The sequence below is a fragment of the Protopterus annectens genome, chromosome 3.part0, assembly GCF_019279795.1.
Source record: "Protopterus annectens isolate FY-2018-M chromosome 3.part0, PAN1.0, whole genome shotgun sequence".
NCBI classification, from domain to species: Eukaryota; Metazoa; Chordata; order Ceratodontiformes; family Protopteridae; genus Protopterus; species Protopterus annectens.
The window spans coordinates 1,918,210,588-1,918,227,211 of record NC_056731.1 but is presented as its reverse complement, the minus strand read 5'-3'; the positions used below and the strand labels follow the sequence as shown (position 1 = coordinate 1,918,227,211).

Genomic DNA, 16,624 nt, shown 5'->3' with positions numbered 1-16,624 from the left:
GTCTTTGTGTGTTGTTCTTGAGCAGGGCTAGGCCCATTTAAGTTAGAGGACTTTTTGCTTCTGCGCAGTGCTTCTTGCAGGGCTAGGCCCTTTAAGTTAGAGGACCTTGTCCTCTCTTCCTCCTTTTTCCTAACCATTCAAACAAAGCGGAATATAAGTTTCATCAATTTGATGTTCACAGACAGTTAAGGTTCTGTCTACATAGAACCAATGAACTTAGGAGATCAGACCAATTGTTTAGATCTTTTTCTGAGACATGAAAAGGTATGCCAGTCTCTAAGATAACATTATCAAATTGGATTTCAAATTGTATATCTTTTATTTACTCTTCTAATGGCAAACAACTCCTGTTTAAAATGAAAGCTCATTCTACCAGATCCGTATCCACATCTGCTGCCTTTCAAGCCAGAGTTCCCAATTGACAGTATATGTGCAGCAGCAACTTGGGCTACCCCTCATACCTTTATTACTCATTACAAATTGGATTTGGCCTCCAGGGGTAGAGCCTCCTTTGGTTCCACGGTTCTTAGCAGTATATTCCCATGAGCCACCTGAGAAAAAGGTGCTAGGGATGCTGTCCCATATGTAAGAATGAAGGTGAGATAGGACAACATAACATAAAGAAGTCATGTACTTACCATAACGTTCCATGTTTGTAGTCCATCTCGCCCTTCAGTCTTACGAACCCACCCACCTACCCCTGTCCATGTATCCTTGGAGGATCTGGAGACAAGATAGTATCTATCTTCCTTAGGGTGGAGACCTTTCATTTTTGTTGTTCCTTGTGGAAATACCTTCTATCACTTTTTTAGACAGCAGCAAACAAGATCTGTGGATTCTTACTAGTGCACTAAGGGATACCTACCTTGCCACGAGCCAACTGAGAGACTTTGAGCTTTGTAATCGGCCGAGTTGGAGCCGAGGATCAGCTCCAAACCAATATGTAAGAATGAAGGACGAGATGGACTACAAACCTGGAACGTCATGGTGAGTACATAACTTCTTTTTTTCAAACTTGCTGCATCTAGGACCTGAATTTAGTGTGCAGTAGCTAGGATTCATTTTCCTGTTATGCCTTTGAGGAGTGGGAAATTCACTTTTCTGGCACACAGACATGTATATTTGTTATTTATTGATTAGTACGGAAAGCTGAAATGGACAAACTAAAAATTATATATTTTTGGCCTTTTCCAAAGGCATTTCTGTGCTTGCTTTCCTCTCTGGTTCATTACTTACTAATAAAGGACAAGGGACAATGTTTTTATTCTTCTCTGAAGCTTGCTATTCCTGAACTCATGAGACTGGCTAGATTTGTTCTGTCTTTGGGGGTTCTAACATAGTGGTAGCAGCCAAAAGACCTTCAGCTCGACTTCTGTTTTTCAGAACAAACATTTTACAGTACAGACACTAAAGTGCAGGAAGGCTCCATTATTCTTTGGACTTTAAAAAAAAAATCCAGTTGCATGTTCATACCATTAGATTTTGATTTTTGTCACTGCATTGTTAATGTTTATTTATTGGCTTTCCATAACCTCGTAGAAGGAAAGACTTTGTTAAATTTTATGTTGTTAAGACCTTTTGAGAAGGCTACTGTACTTCTTGTTGTTTAATAGATCCTACTTCTTCCTGGGATGTAAGCTTTGCCTTGAAAAACTTCACTGTGTCATAGTTGCATCATATACAGTTCTTGTTCTGGAAAATAACATTTTCCTTTATGATCACCTTAACAAGAAGACTGAGCTGTAGTATGTTGTGGAGAACTTTTTGTAATATTATGTAAGGGCAGGCTTTTGCTTTGCACTTAACCATTTGCGGTTCTAGACTTCTCTTTAGTGAAAAGGTCTTGTACTTATGTTGAACATGACACCATAAACATTCTGTTGCCAGAAATGTTGCTTGCTACAGCTGCTTTGTGTCGTTTTTACTTAGTTATTTGTTGACATTTGATTGCTGAGAAAGACCGACTGAGTATTAGCCCATTTTCAGAGGAGGCCGTGAGAGAAGAGCTCCAAATTATTACAAAACATTTTAAGAACAATAATTTTACAATCTTTAAAAATAAAACAAAAACATCTGCAGTTTAAATCATTATAACAGGTTAGACATAATATAAAAACTGGTTAAGAATTGATACAAGGTATTTTGACAATTTAATATTTAGAGAAATTTTAGACTGTTTGTAGAGAAATTAAAGGTAAGTTAGTCAAATACAAATAGGAATCGCAATATGAAGTGAGGGAAAACAGGCTTATGGTATGTTTAGAAAGAAAGTCTAGGAAGAGAATTAGATAGCAGTAAGGAAGTAAGTGAAGAAGGGAGAGTAAGGTGGTATAAGGAATGAAAAGTTACTTGTTCACATTTAGGGATGTAGTTTATTCTGGTTTTGAGCAAAAATTGAGCCAGAAGTCTTTCAGAGTGGTTTTGAAAGATGGGAGGGAGGGGTGGGAAAGGCCAACAAGCTGGTGACTAAATAGCCACTAATATGTTGTCTTGCTTGCAACATTTCATACTGTTTTAGCATCATTGAGAAGAGCTTGTCAATCATACCAAACACTGTTCTATTGGAGGCATTAACAGCATTCACTGCATGCTAAAGGGCAGTTTCAATACATATTAATCTATTCTGTGTCGCTACCTGGTCAAATATGCATGCCTTCACTAGACAAAGAAGCTTAGCTTTGTCTTCAGAGCATGAAGGTATTTTGACAGAGCACTCCTAAGACTGTTACCTATCATTGTATGCAATTCTGAAGAGATACACAGGCTTTCTCTTGTGGTATTACATCACTATTCTGGACTCATCTGAAATATATACACACTATTTCAAAATGCCTCAGAGAAGGTAAGTATAGTTATGAGACTGTGTAACTGTAGCATATGTCACAAGTGATGATTCAGTAAAGGTGTTTAAAAAAAAAACCTCTGGATCTTTGGGAGTTTCAGTAGTCCAGACATTCTGCTCACGTTCCCCTGTACTACGTCGTGTTCATTTTGAGGAGATGAAGCCATGGATACTTTTTAATTATAAGTTAGTTACTCTAAATCGTATCATGTCCTTGCAGGCTGTATCAAGGCCTGTGATGAGAAAACTAAAAAAAAAAAAAAAAAATGAAAGCCGTCAGTTTTGTCATGTGTCCTAACTGGTGACTTAGCTGTTCTAATGGGGAATAATTCCCAATAAGGTCTTGCAGCAATAACGTTTAATCAAATAACTGCCCCCTAGAACTTTCAGCTCTTGAGGCTCTTGATTATCCAATGTTACAGTGGGTGTCCTGCATAACTCCATGTACTAAGTCTCCTACTGTACATAATTCCTTGACAGGAAAATAAACTGAAGCTGTACAACAATTTTTGCACCCCCCCCAACACACAAACATATACCACATAACAGAAACAGTGGAATTAAAGCTCTTCAGCATATCCTAGGAGGAGCTGCACATCAAGTGTTTGTCTTTACTTGTTTGTGGATGGACATTGTTGCACGTGAATATATGATAACTGCTCAAACCATGGTCATTTCTTAGGTTATACTCATGAGTGCAGGGTTATATTTGCAGGAAGATCATTGAAAAAATGTGCTGCTTAGACTAGAGTTAAAGTGTGTATGGGATACCAAAAAAGTCACATGTTATAGATTTTTTTTCCAGAATCTTGATAGACGAAGCTAAGACCAGTTAATAATAATTAACTAGCTGGCCATTTTGACATTTACATTAGGTAACAGTTTTTACACATCTTTACTAATCTGTTTAATTGGTGACTTTTATCAGTGAGAATGAAAGGAATGCTAATAATAATAATCATCATATTTTTCTCCCTTTCTTGTGTTCTAGTTATGTGGTATTCTAGAGGTAGTTTATGGAGTCCTGAAAGACAGTCCAGTGAAGGAGCAGATGTTCAGCATGCTGTTTGAAACAGGGAATGTGGAGGTGCTTTATTCACTACTCATACAGAAAAAATTCTCTGACCAAGTACGGGAAAAAGTTTTCAGGGTGAGTCATTTCTATTTTTTTCTTTTTTAATGAAACGATAAGTCTAGATCAGTTTTTCACCATTCTTTACTCCCATGTCTAACAGGAGCTTCTTGAGCTTCAGAGAACTACAACATGTTGTGGGAGAAGTTAAACAGAGAGGAATCTAGTAAGAAGCAAGCACCCAGAAAATAAATTGTTTGGCTTGATATTCCATTTTAGCTCGCACTTTTCGATCTCTGAAAACAGTTTTTTTAGACATTTCACTCGTTAATATACGGATAATTTCCTGTTGTAGTTCACTTCACTGAGTGCATTGTCTGACTTCATTTCCAGCTGTATTTTAATTATTTTTATTTTATTGTAGGGAACAAGGAATTAGTATTTTTCTCTTTTCCTCGTAGATTTTTCAACTATTTTTCAGAGTTGTAACCACAGGACTAGCTTGTGTGTAGCACCTGTTAAAGATAGAATTTTTACATCTTTAGTGTTGTGTTGAACTGTGAAAGACCTTTCTTTCAGATCACTGAAGACAGGACTGTCTGTTCTTCAAATCCTACTGAAAAACATTAAAGACATTTTAGGCCATGCTTACTGTGATTTCATGTAATTTAAGACTGATGAAGAGAATGAATGGCAATCTTCTTCCTCCAGTTAGTAAAAGTATTAGTTTTCCCTTTTTGTGTTTGTAAACATCAGACCAGACTTGTATCTCACAGCTGTTTTTGCCCTTTCAATTCAGAATCCAACTTATAGATTGGGTTTAAACTAATCAAAATACTTGTTATTCCAGTGCTGTTTTGAGAACTGGAGGTTTGTTGTCTAAAGTCCCTGGATGCTTATTGATATTCTGCTTGCCCTAGCTATGGAGATGTTAAGAGTGGTCATATTTGGTTATCAATGGTTCTTTGTCCTTTCTTTAATTTTTTAACCTTTATTAAATTATCAGTTAAGACATAGACACACATGTATAAGTAGAAAATAAAACAAACACATATTAAGTTCTCATTTTCATACATTATTTATTACATGTGCATGTTCCTTCTTTTTAACAACTAGCATTTACTCCAATGTTACATAAATTGCTCAATTTTTGCTTTTCCTTAAACCTCATTATACCACGACCCCCATTAATATTCCAAAACGTGCACGCTGATTGGCCAGTGTGCACGTTGTAAATCGACTTACACTAATGGAAAAAGGTCCGGTCGCCCAGACTTTTTCCATTACTATAAGTCTCTTTTAAAACACTGTCTCGCTATGTTAAAAGAGTTTAACATAGCGACACAGGTTTAAAAAAAGCAATGGATATCTCCGTTGCTTTTTTTAAAGCTGTCTCGCTATGTTAAACTCTTTTAACATAGAGACACAGTGTGTAAAAAGCAATGGAGATCTTGCTTTCTCTGTTGCTTTTTTTTAAACTTGTCTCGCTATGTTAAATGGGTTTAACATAGCGAGACAGCTTTAAAATAAGCAATGGAGATCCGTTGCTTATTTTAAAGCTGTCTCGCTATGTTAAACCCATTTAACATAGCGAGACAGGATTAAAAAAAACGGAGAAAGCAAGATCTCTGTTGCTTTTCAGCTATGTTAAAGGGGTATAACATAGCGAGACAGCTTAAAAATAAGCACCAGAGTCCGTTGCTTATTTTAAAGCTGTCTCGCTATGTTAAACCCATTTAACATAACGCATAAAAGCAACGGAGATCTTGCTTTCCGTTGCTATTGGCCACAGCTCAGATGTACTGCGTAGGCATGCGCAGTACATCAGAACTGCGGCGGATACCAGACAGCTGCGGAAGGGCAGCAAAAAGGCATTATACAATGCCATTATTTAAGAAAAGTAATTATTTCTTTTCTTAAATAATGTCATAGTATAATAGCAATAACCCACGCCTGGGTGTGGATAATGCGGGATTTACCCATGGTTGTCTTTGTTTGGTCCCGAGGGCGAACCACGCCAACCGTGGGTAAATCCCGCATTACCCACACCAGGCGTGGGTTATTGCTATATTCTTCTCTCCTCTCCTGAACATTATTTTTCATGTATTGTTCTCACAAATTGCATTTATTTCTATGCAATTTGCTACTTATCTTTTTCTAAAGACCCCACCTTCAGTTATTTTATCTGTTTTACAGTATTCAGTACTTCAGTTACAGTTGATTAAGGTTTTGATTTCCATTTTGTAGCAATTCCATTTTTTGGCAGCCAGTAGCATTAAACTTAGTAGGGTCTTATTAATCTAGGCAATTCATGTTCTTCATCCTGGCTCAAAATATAATTTCCTTAGCTACAGCTATTTGCTCCTCCAACATTTCTAACCTCTGTATAGAATTTTTAAAATCTGGAGAGAAGAGCAAGGGGTGCAGATATATCACCACCAAAGACATCCAAAGCAAATGTAAATACCACTGTTAAGTTAAAACAAAGTGCTGCACTTTGGGTAAAGTACAAATCAGCCACTGTTAATGAACCAGGCTTTGCGAATGATTCATGTTTTAATAAAATAAACCATAAGCGCTTTCGTCTCAGATGTAAATCCACAAGACTTCATCAGATACAATATAACAGAGAAACCAAGATTTAAAACCTTCTGAAGGTCACGTGACCAAATTATGCCAAAAAATTAAAAGAAACATGCTCACTTTTAAAGTCCGGTATATAGAAATTGTAAAACCATTTTAAACACTGAAAGACCTTCCAGTTAATTAAAAGTGGCTAAAACACTGTCAGAATGTATAAGGTGAATGTGAAATATTAAGTAAATGTTGAAATATACATGATTATTAATGCTGGCTGGCTTTAAGTTTAAGTAAACAAGAAACAGAAATATCCCCATTCAAGCCCAGTGGACTAGCTAAATTCAAACACAATTGTCAAGTAAGTTTTTTCTTTTCTAGTGCGGTGGTGGTGCTGCTGTAGCGTTGTAGCCTCACAGTATGACATTGTCCTGTTCGATTCTCAGCTAGAAAGTCTTCTGTGTGGAGACATGCATGAATGGGTGTACCTTTGTTGAAGGTTGTGCATCAGAGCTGGCAACTCGGCACGTAAAAATCTACTGCCAATCATTAGCGGATCGGAGTTCCGCTGTGGCAACCCCTAACCGGGAAAAGCCGAAAGACACAAACAAAGTGTTAGACCCCATGGACCTGCCCTGGGATGCATGGGCAACTGCTCAAGAATGACAAGTTTAAACTGGTGATCTGAGTGTACTGTTAGGTGTTTAAAAGTACATTAGTTTCACAGAGTTCTAACTCATAAAGATGTTCATAGACTCTCTGTTTGAGCATCTGTTCAGTCTTGCCAATGTAAAAACTGTTACAAAATTGGCAAAGGGATTCATAAACTACTCTTTTCATTTTTCACTGTAGTTACCTTTTATTGTAACAGAGAAACCATTGATTTTTACTTTGGTGCAACAAAAAATGTTTACAGTAGTTGCAAACACCATACTTTTGTGTGCCTTTCCATTTACAAATTGAGTGGTGTGGAAGATGATTCAAATAATTGCTTAAAACTGGTGCCGTTCCTAAAAATAATGATTGGCTTGTCCCCCACCTTATTAATGATGCCATTATTATCAATTAAAATGCACCAATTTTTCCTTAATGTTGACCTGAATAGCTCCATGATCCATGGAGTATAATGTAATGAAACTACACCTGCAAGTATTTGCCGCAGAGGGAACTGTAAGTGGCTGTTCCAGGAAAATCTGTGTACCACAGTTCTACAAAGTTTTACTTGATAGAATAGGTCTAAAATGGTTTTGTTTTTTTTCATGCTACTTCTTCCCAAATGTTATTGGTAATAACTTTGGGATATCCTCTTTTGAGGAACATGCCCTTGAGTAGGGTGCATTCACTAATGAAATCCTCATATAAAGTGGTCATGCATGTGGCACAAACAAAGTACCCTTTAGGTACTGCCTTTTTCTGTGAGGTGGGATGGGAGTTGGAATAAGTGGGCTTCCTGAAGATCTTTGAAATTAGTCTCTTGCACAGCTCATCTTTTTCAGGTAAAATGCCCAAGTATGATATATGGTTAATTCTTTGGCACAATTTGGTCATGTGACCTTCAGAAGGTTTTAAATCCTGGTTTCTCTGTTACATTGTATCTCATGAAGTCTTGTGGATTTATATCTGAGACGAAAGAGCTTATGGTGTTTTTTTATTAAACAGTGAATCATTTCCAAAGCCTGGTTCATTAAAAGTGAGTGATTTGCACTTCACCCAAAGTGGAACCGTTTGATGTGATGTTTTCCTATCTCTCCTTAATTCTTTACTGGCTGGGTTCGGAACTGATCCTTGGTTCTAACTCGGCCTTATAAAAATGTTCGAGGTCTTCCACTAGCTTTTGGCTGAAACCCTATCCCATCATGCCCTAGGAATGGCCTCCAGATGTTCTTCGTGTTTCACTGTTGCAGTCATTACATTTGGGTTATCTGCTTGCAGGTAGCCCTCAGTCAGCCTGATTAACAAAGTCTTGGGTCCTGCGTTGGTTGGTTTCCCTTCTTCCATGACGTCAGGTCATCAGGGGTATAAAACATGCAGCCGATGCCATTACATCAGTTTTTCTTGCCGTACGGTGCCCAAAGCAGAAGCAGTTTGCAAGTGCCGGTCGGCCGACTCCTAAAATTTTCGTTTTCAAGTTTCAGAACCGAAATCTTCAACTAAAGCTAAGTACCCCATTGGGGAAACTTTTTCTTGCTCCTTACCGATGTCAGTAAAAGTTAATAATTGCATTACTTGTGGAAAGCAAATACCTCATAAAGATTTTCATTTGTACTGTATTCCTTGCCTAGGCCCTGACCACGACATACCTTGCTGTCAGTTTTGTGCTTTATTTAATCAACGCACTATCCGTCGTCGGTATATCTTCGCCTCTAAATATTTCGGTTCTCGGTTTAATTATCCTGAAATGTCATCGGTTAGCCATCTGACTACCGGGATTCTGAAAAAAGGCAAAGATAATGACAGATAGAGGCTGCCGAGGTCCAAAACTGCTGACGATGCTTCTCCTACGCCAGTCGCCAGTTCGCCGGTACTCAGTGAGGTGCTTTCGCAGCCCCTGATACCCACTACTTCTGATTCGCAGGCCTCTACTGAGACCCATTCGGAGTCCGGTATGCCGCTAGATGCTTCAGCTATGGAACCCGCGGTTGTCTCTACCTTGGATGGGTCCGGAGCCGCTGTGCAGGCACCGGCCTCTGAGGGTGTATTCAGGCCTACAGACTTACATATTAAACCGATGCCTCCTTCTTCACTTAGGCCTAAATCTCGAACCATGCGTAAAAAAACGATGCCCAGGCCACATGTTCAGGCCTCTATGCCTAAAAAACAAATGATAAGAACGTCTGAAGATCTGATAACTGTAATCTGGGGTAGCCAACCACCTCCTTCTAAGAGGCCTAGGACTGAAGTTGTTTATGAATCTTCTGATTAGGATTCTGTTTTTTCTGATTCTTCTGATGTTCTGGATTTGCCCTTATCTACTTATGAGGATTCCGACACAGAGGACTCCATTCACTCTGCTTCCCCTCCAGAGGATTTTTCTTTTGGGGAAACCTTACATACTTTAAGGGAGCATTTCCACTGGGAAAGCCAGGATTTTTCTGATTCAAAAAAGAGGCTTAGGGATTTCTTACTCCTACCTCAGCATAGGCTTTTAGCTATTCCTCCCATACTAGACGTTGGTGATGCTTTTTCGGAATCTAGTTTGGCCTCTGATTCCTTGCATTCCTGCTCCCAGAAAACCTGACAGATACTGCAGGGTCCCTGAGTCACACAAGTTCCTTTTTAAAAATCCTATTGCGAATCCAGAGACTATTTCACAGGGGCCCAAGGGCATTAAGGCTTCTACTGCTAAAAATCCTACCCCTTCTGATAGAGACTCCAAGGCGCTGGTTAGATAGGGTAAGAAGGTTTATACTTCTGCAACCTTGGCTATTAGGGCTTTAAACTGCCAGTTTCATATATTAATGTATCAGCAACATGTTATTGGGTTGCTTAAACAGAAAATTATGTTGATTCCAGACTGTGTGGAAAATAAAGAATGACAGGATTTAATGCATTCTTTTGAACAAGTTGGAAAACATACTTTGCAATGTGGTTTTGATCCTTTAGAGGCCTCTTGCAGGGCTGCTGTTACTGGGTTTTTGCTCAGTAAGGTAGGGAGGGCAAGCCAAGGGAGGGAGGGACCAAGCAACTCAGAGCGCAGAGCGACTGCAAAAGCCAACTCTTCTCCTTTTCAGCTGACACAAACAAAAAGGTCAAGGTAGAGAGAAGAGTAACTGCCACTGCCAGCAGTTGGTTTTAAATGCCAAAATGCCAAAAGTCACCTTTGGCAAAAAAAACAATGCCCACACAAATTACCACATAGGCGGAAACGCCTACTAGGCGATCTATGCCTGACATACAAAGCTATGTCATATCCAGAATTAATGGACAAGCCATACAGAATCGGGCTAGGCTTATAATTGCCCCAGGGCAGATAGCCTAGTATGAACCTATGAACCTAAGGCATGCTTGGCTTAAGGAGCAATCTTTGCCTGATCATGTTAAAGCTAAATTGTTGGATGCTCCCTTAAATCAGGACCACCTGTTTGGCATCAAGGCTGAGGAAGTTCTGAAAAAGATGGAAGATAAAGCTAAATCTATGCAAATTGTTAAAGATTTCTTACAAGTTCAGCCTCCTAGATTTAATAGGCACTGACTCTCTAAGAATTGGTCCTTTCCAGCCCCTTCCAGGTCTTCTCAAGCCAAACCCAGACAAAGCAAAAACCCCAGGTTTCAGTCCCAGGGTACACACAGGACTAAGCAGCGGGGGCTCCATTTCCAAATCTGGGAGTAATAAGACTCCCCCTATGGTAAACTGTCTCAAGGACTTCCTTTTAAAATTTCCAAGCACTTATCAACTGACTTCCCCTTTAGGGGGAAAGATCGCTCTTCATGCAAAGAATTGGGAACTCATTACCCAGGACAAATGGGTTTTAAGTATAGTGTCCCAGGGATACAAATTTCACTTCCGCACGTTGCCAATGCCAAGCGGGTGGCCGGATCTACCCCCAAATCAGTGGGCAGAGGCCCAAAAACAAGTACTTTCTCTCTTAAGCATGAGGGCTCTTCAACTGGTACCAAAAGAGGAAAAGGGACAAGGTTTCTACTCAAGACTATTCCTGGTACCCAGAAAAGACAATTCATGGAGTCCTATCCTGGGCCTGTCTACTCTAAAAACCTTTTTGGAGATTCCAAAATTCAAGATGCTGACTTTTCACCAATTACTTCCTATGCTAGGCAAAGATGCCTGGTTGGCAACACTAGATTTAAAAGAAGCATACCTGCACATCCCAATCAGGGAATCTTGCAGAAGATATCTATGCTTCAAAGCAGGCTACACGCACTATCAGTTCTCTGCACTGCCCTTTGGCTTATCTACTCTGCCCAGGGTATTCACAAAGTGCCTAGCTCCAGTTATTGCATTTTGCAGTCAAAGAAATATTCAAATATACCCATACCTGGACGATTGTCTAATTCAGGCTGATAGCCAGGGCATACTTTTGAATCATCTGGCCTTTATACAAAGGGTTCTAACGTGTCTGGGGTACTCCATAAACAAAGAGAAATCACACCTGGTACCCTGTCAGCAAATTATATTCCTGGGAGCAAGCTTGAATACAACTTCCCAGATGGCTTACCTCACGCCAGCGAAACAAATTCATTTGACAACCTATTTCAAACAAGTGGCCACAAAAACCCTGTTATCTGCAAGACAAATACTGCAAGCTTTGGGGTTCATGGCCTCCAGCATTCTTCTAATTCCATATGCAAGACTGCATATGAGGAAACTACAGTGGTATCTAAAAAGCCTATAGTGTCAACATTCTCAGGATCTAGAAAGAATGATTCCGATCATACCTTGCCTACACCTAGAGTTCCTTTGGTGGGTAGAGGCCTGTCACCAAAACAAGGGACTACCTTTCACACCATCCCCTGCCACCCAAACCCTAACAACAGATGCATCAGACTATGCATGGGGGGCTCACCTGTCAGGGAAGTGCATTCAGGGCAAATGGAACCCAAATCAAATGCACCTGCATATCAGTCAAAAAGAAATGTTAGCTGTACAGAATGCTCTGACAGCCTTCAAGGACCACATTCTTCCAGGACAACTAATGGTAAAGACGGACAACACCATTGTTATGTGGTACATAAACAAGCAGAAGGGAGTACACATTCTTGCCCCCTCTGCAGACTCGCCATGGCATTGTGGAACACAGCCTTGAGCTCCCAAGTGCACCTACAAGCTCTATTCCTGCCAGGAAAATTAAATACATTGACAGACGGACTAAGCAGAAACCTCATGGACCCACACGAGTGGAAACTGGAGCCAAGGATTTTCAACATGTTGACAAGCAAATGGGGGAGCCCAGATATAGACGTGTTTGCCTCTCTCCAGGACTACCAATTGGACAAATTTTGCACAAGGACTCCCGGCAAACAAGCCTGGAAAGTGGATGCTCTGTCCTTCAGCTGGAAAAACCTATCAGTCTATGCCTTCCCCCCTTTGCCTCTGCTCTCCAAAGTACTACCAAAAATCAAACAGGACAAACCAAGGATGATTTTGATTGCTCCAGACTGGCCACACCAACACTGGTACCCCCTCCTGTGCAGTGTATCACGGTTACCCCCATGGCACCTGCCTCAAGACTCCTTCACTGTTGTCTCAGCAGGAGAACCAGATTCTGCACCCTCAGCTTCTAACACTGAACCTTGCAGCCTGGCTAATTACATAAGCTCTCCTTTACCATCCCTCAGTAAACATGTGATGGATATCATTTTAGAGGCAAGGAGGCCTAGTACTAGAAAATCTTATGCTGAAAATGGAAAAGATTCTGTGACCTGGAACCAATCTCAAGGGATGAGCACAGCAGCATCAAATTTACCTCAGATTTTAAAATACTTAACTGAGCTGCTTCACAAGGGCTTGTCTTTTTCCTCCATTAAAATCCACGCCTCAGCCAATTCAGCTCATTATAATACAGAACCTCCCCTCTTCTCTCATCCACTGCACAAGCAGTTTCTCAGAGAGGCCAAAATTTGAGACCACCCAGGAGAGCTCCAACCCCAGCCTGGGACCTTAACTTTGTTTTGGAGAAACTCACGCTACCTCCTTTCGAGCCAGCTGCTACTGCAGATTTAAAATTTCTTTCTTGGAAAACAGCTTTTCTTTTAGCAATCACTTCAGCTAGAAGGGTATCTGAATTACAGGCCCTTATAGCAGTGGAGCCTTTCATCATCTTTCATGTGGACAGGGTGTCCCTCAGAACCAATCCATCCTTCATGCCCAAGGTGGTATACGGTAAGGCTCTTAATCAGTCCATTAATTTGCCACCCTTCTTTCCCAATCCACAGAACAAAGGAGAACGGATACTGCATTCCTTAGATGTGCACAGACAACTTAGATTCTACTTGGACAGGACTAAACCTCAAAGGAAATCTGACCAATTGCTGGTGGCATTTGCTGCAGGGGCAGAGGGGAAGGCTGTTTCAAAGCAAACCCTTTCTAAATGGATAGGCCATTGCATTCATTTCTGCTATAAGCACCATGGAAAACCTATTCCCCCCAGGGGATCAGACCTCACTCCACCAGGCCTGCATCTACCTCTACAGCCTTTCTCACAGGCGTCCCTACCAGGGACATCCTAGAAGCTGCTACCTGGAGTTCTGTAAATACTTTCACCAAGCATTATCATTTGCCAATTTTATCTAAATCTAGAGCTGGCTTTGCCACTGCAGTCTTGCAGGGCCTTATAGCTGGCCCTAATGCTATCTAAATTCCTCCTCCCAATCATAACTTTGGGAATCTACCCAAATGTAATGACTGCAACAGTGAAACATGAAGAACATAGTACAGTTGTTTACACTTACCATACATGTAGATGTTTGGGTGTATTCACTGTTGCAGTCCTGGTTACCCTCCCTCCAGCCCCCTAACTTCTTTTGGCTATACCTCTACTTTCTTTTACTATCCTTAAAAGCCTTTTTGGTGTATTTGCTTTTTTGTTAAAGGTATATCATTGTAATTTTATATTTAATTGCTTCCCATTAGGGGGGGCTCCTGACATCTGGGACAAGAAAAACTGATGTAATGGCATTGGCTGCATGTTTTATACCCCTGACGACCTGATGTCATGGAAGAAGGGACAACAACCAACACAAGAACCAAGACTTTGTTAATCAGGCCGACTGAGGGCTACCTGCAAGCAGATAACCCAAATGTAATGACTGCAACAGTGAATACACTCAAATATCTACATTTATGGTAAGTGTACACAACTTTTGCCACTAAGCAAGATCAGGTGCTTCCTACTGGATCTGGCTAAGTGGAATTTTCTCTTTACCTTTTATTGTTATATTTTGTCATTTTTGGATAGTACTCATAGTTATTATAAGTTGTATACTCTAGTTAACTTTATTAAGCAGTTTAATGTGTTTGCTGCTGGCCATCGTCATTCTTCTCGGGCCTTTTTTCCCTTACCCTATCCCGGTTTAAAACTTATTTTCTTAAGCCCATTTTTAATTAGAGGGCTTCTTCCTTTGGATATATAGACAAGCTCTTTTAAATTAGAGAGCTCTGTCAGTCTTGAGTTTTTTCCCTAGTTGTTCCTTTATTTTTTTAAGAAATAAGGCTAGCTCATTTAAATTAGAGGGCTGCTTTTGCCCATTTAAATTAGAGAGCCCTTTATTCCTTTATAATTGGTGTTTTCCAAAAAAAAAAAAAAAAGTTGTTGCAGTGTTTGATATATAGATATTTTGTTGTGCTTTCTTCCTGTCGTTATTGTTGATTACTGAGATGTTTAAGCAGTCTAAGGATATTAAACCTTTGGGGTTTAAAAAATGCACTAGGTGCAGCCAAAAAATGTCCGTTACAGACATACAGTTTGCGTGTACCGCCTTGGAACCTTACACCGTCGGGAATCCTGTGCCATATGCCACTCCTTTAGTCATAGGTTACTGCTGGAGAGAAAGAATAAATTTATTCTCAGAGGATTGTTGAAGACCCCTGTTTCAGAGGCTATTGAAGAAGGTCAGGGTCCTTCAAAATCGGCCTTTCCCCCTCTCTAAATCAGACAAATTGGGAAAAGGTCATCTTCTTTAGAGGCTCAGTCGGAGACAACAAAAATGTTGCAAAAAATTTCATCTTCGGAACAGAAGACTGTTGGGCCCAAGAGACCTTCCACCCTGGCTCCTTCAGTTTTGGAACCGTTGAGTTTTCAGGTATGGAGCTGGTCCCTAGAATTGGAGCCGATATCTCCAACCTTAAGATCTCCCTTACTACCGATTTCCAGATGATCTGTTCCCTCCTCTCGATCCTCCAGGAGCGTCTCTGATGATGACATGGATCACATGGTGTGGAGGCTAATGAAGACACTGGTGCTTGCCAAATTGTTGTTGGATCCAGCCCAGAGGGCTTTGGAAACAACAAAACTTACCCTTTCACAGTTGATTCCTCCTCTGATCTGATCCCAGACATCGGAGCCAGAATGTCTAGAACTGGTCATAGTAGAACCGTCGGAGGTGAGAACTATCCCAGGATCTTTGGTTCCGACTACTGCTCCGATGTCCTCGGTTCCTTCTAAACTTGAGGAGTCTAGGAGCTGATGCTCCCTGATTGGGTCCGGGGAGGACAGTCAGATTGGGCAGTTGTTGGATCCAAACTTGCCTCTTGGGGCTGCGGTGCAGGTGAGCTCGGCTCTTACATTGGCCTTGGAGCTAACCCCCTTGGTTCCAGGGATGCCTTCTGGTTCTTCTGAGCCGGGAGTTTCCTCAGATCAGGGGCAGGGGGCTTTTGAGTTGATGAAGAGAGTGCTGTCTCCACAGACAGCTCCACTCTCAGGTCCAGACATTCTTCCCCCAAAGGCACCAGTGTCTGTCTCGGCACAACTGTATCCACAGAGATGCAGAGATCCAAGTCCTCAGGGTGCCCCATTGGGTGAAGCCCTGTCTTCCGAAACCTGTCCAGAATACCTTTCTGAAGAGGTCCCTCGTAAGAGACTATGCAAGAGGAAACATTTAGACTTCCCAGAGAAGTCCATCGCATCCGATACAGACCTTGATGAATCAGAAGGGTCCCACAGTCACCCCTTCGCAGACATCCTGGGAATACTTAAACAGAGAGGCAGCTGGAAGCCCATCAACCCTTCTGTGGAGGAGTCTATATACGTGAAGGCGTTTGGGTCTTGCCCTTCCCCCAATTGGGTGTTTCCACCTTTTGATGAACTGATGGACCTAGTTTGTCGAAAGGCGTGGGAGTCTCCAGACTGAGTGGAGCCTGTTCCCCAGAGGCCAATTAAATTCATTACATCCCCTACAGATGAAAATTTTCTTACAAAGGATGTCCCAGTAGATGCTATGGGGGTGGCGGCAGCCACCAAAAAGGAACTTTCAGAGACGTCCTCTTCTGTCCATCCATTGAACAAGGAGTCTCGTACGATGGACAGATATGGAAAGCACACCTTTTCTTCAGTGACCTTTGCTGTCATATCTCTGAATTATCTCACCCACTTTACCAGACTTCGGAGAGATTTCCTGAAGGAGCTAGGAGATACTCTCCAAGGTTCAGAAACTGAAGGGTTATCAGAGAAAGTTTCTTC

At 40.9% G+C, this 16,624-nt stretch overlaps 1 protein-coding gene across 1 annotated transcript in view; it reads left to right on the top strand.

Moving 5' to 3' along the window:
• Window positions 1-16,624, top strand: part of NBEAL2 (neurobeachin like 2) — a 3,059,867-nt gene that overhangs the window by 1,948,991 nt on the left and 1,094,252 nt on the right. The window contains exon 24 of the mRNA XM_044066003.1: window positions 3,834-3,992. Coding sequence (XP_043921938.1) covers window positions 3,834-3,992 — 159 coding nt within the window. The remainder of the gene's footprint in view (window positions 1-3,833; window positions 3,993-16,624) is intronic.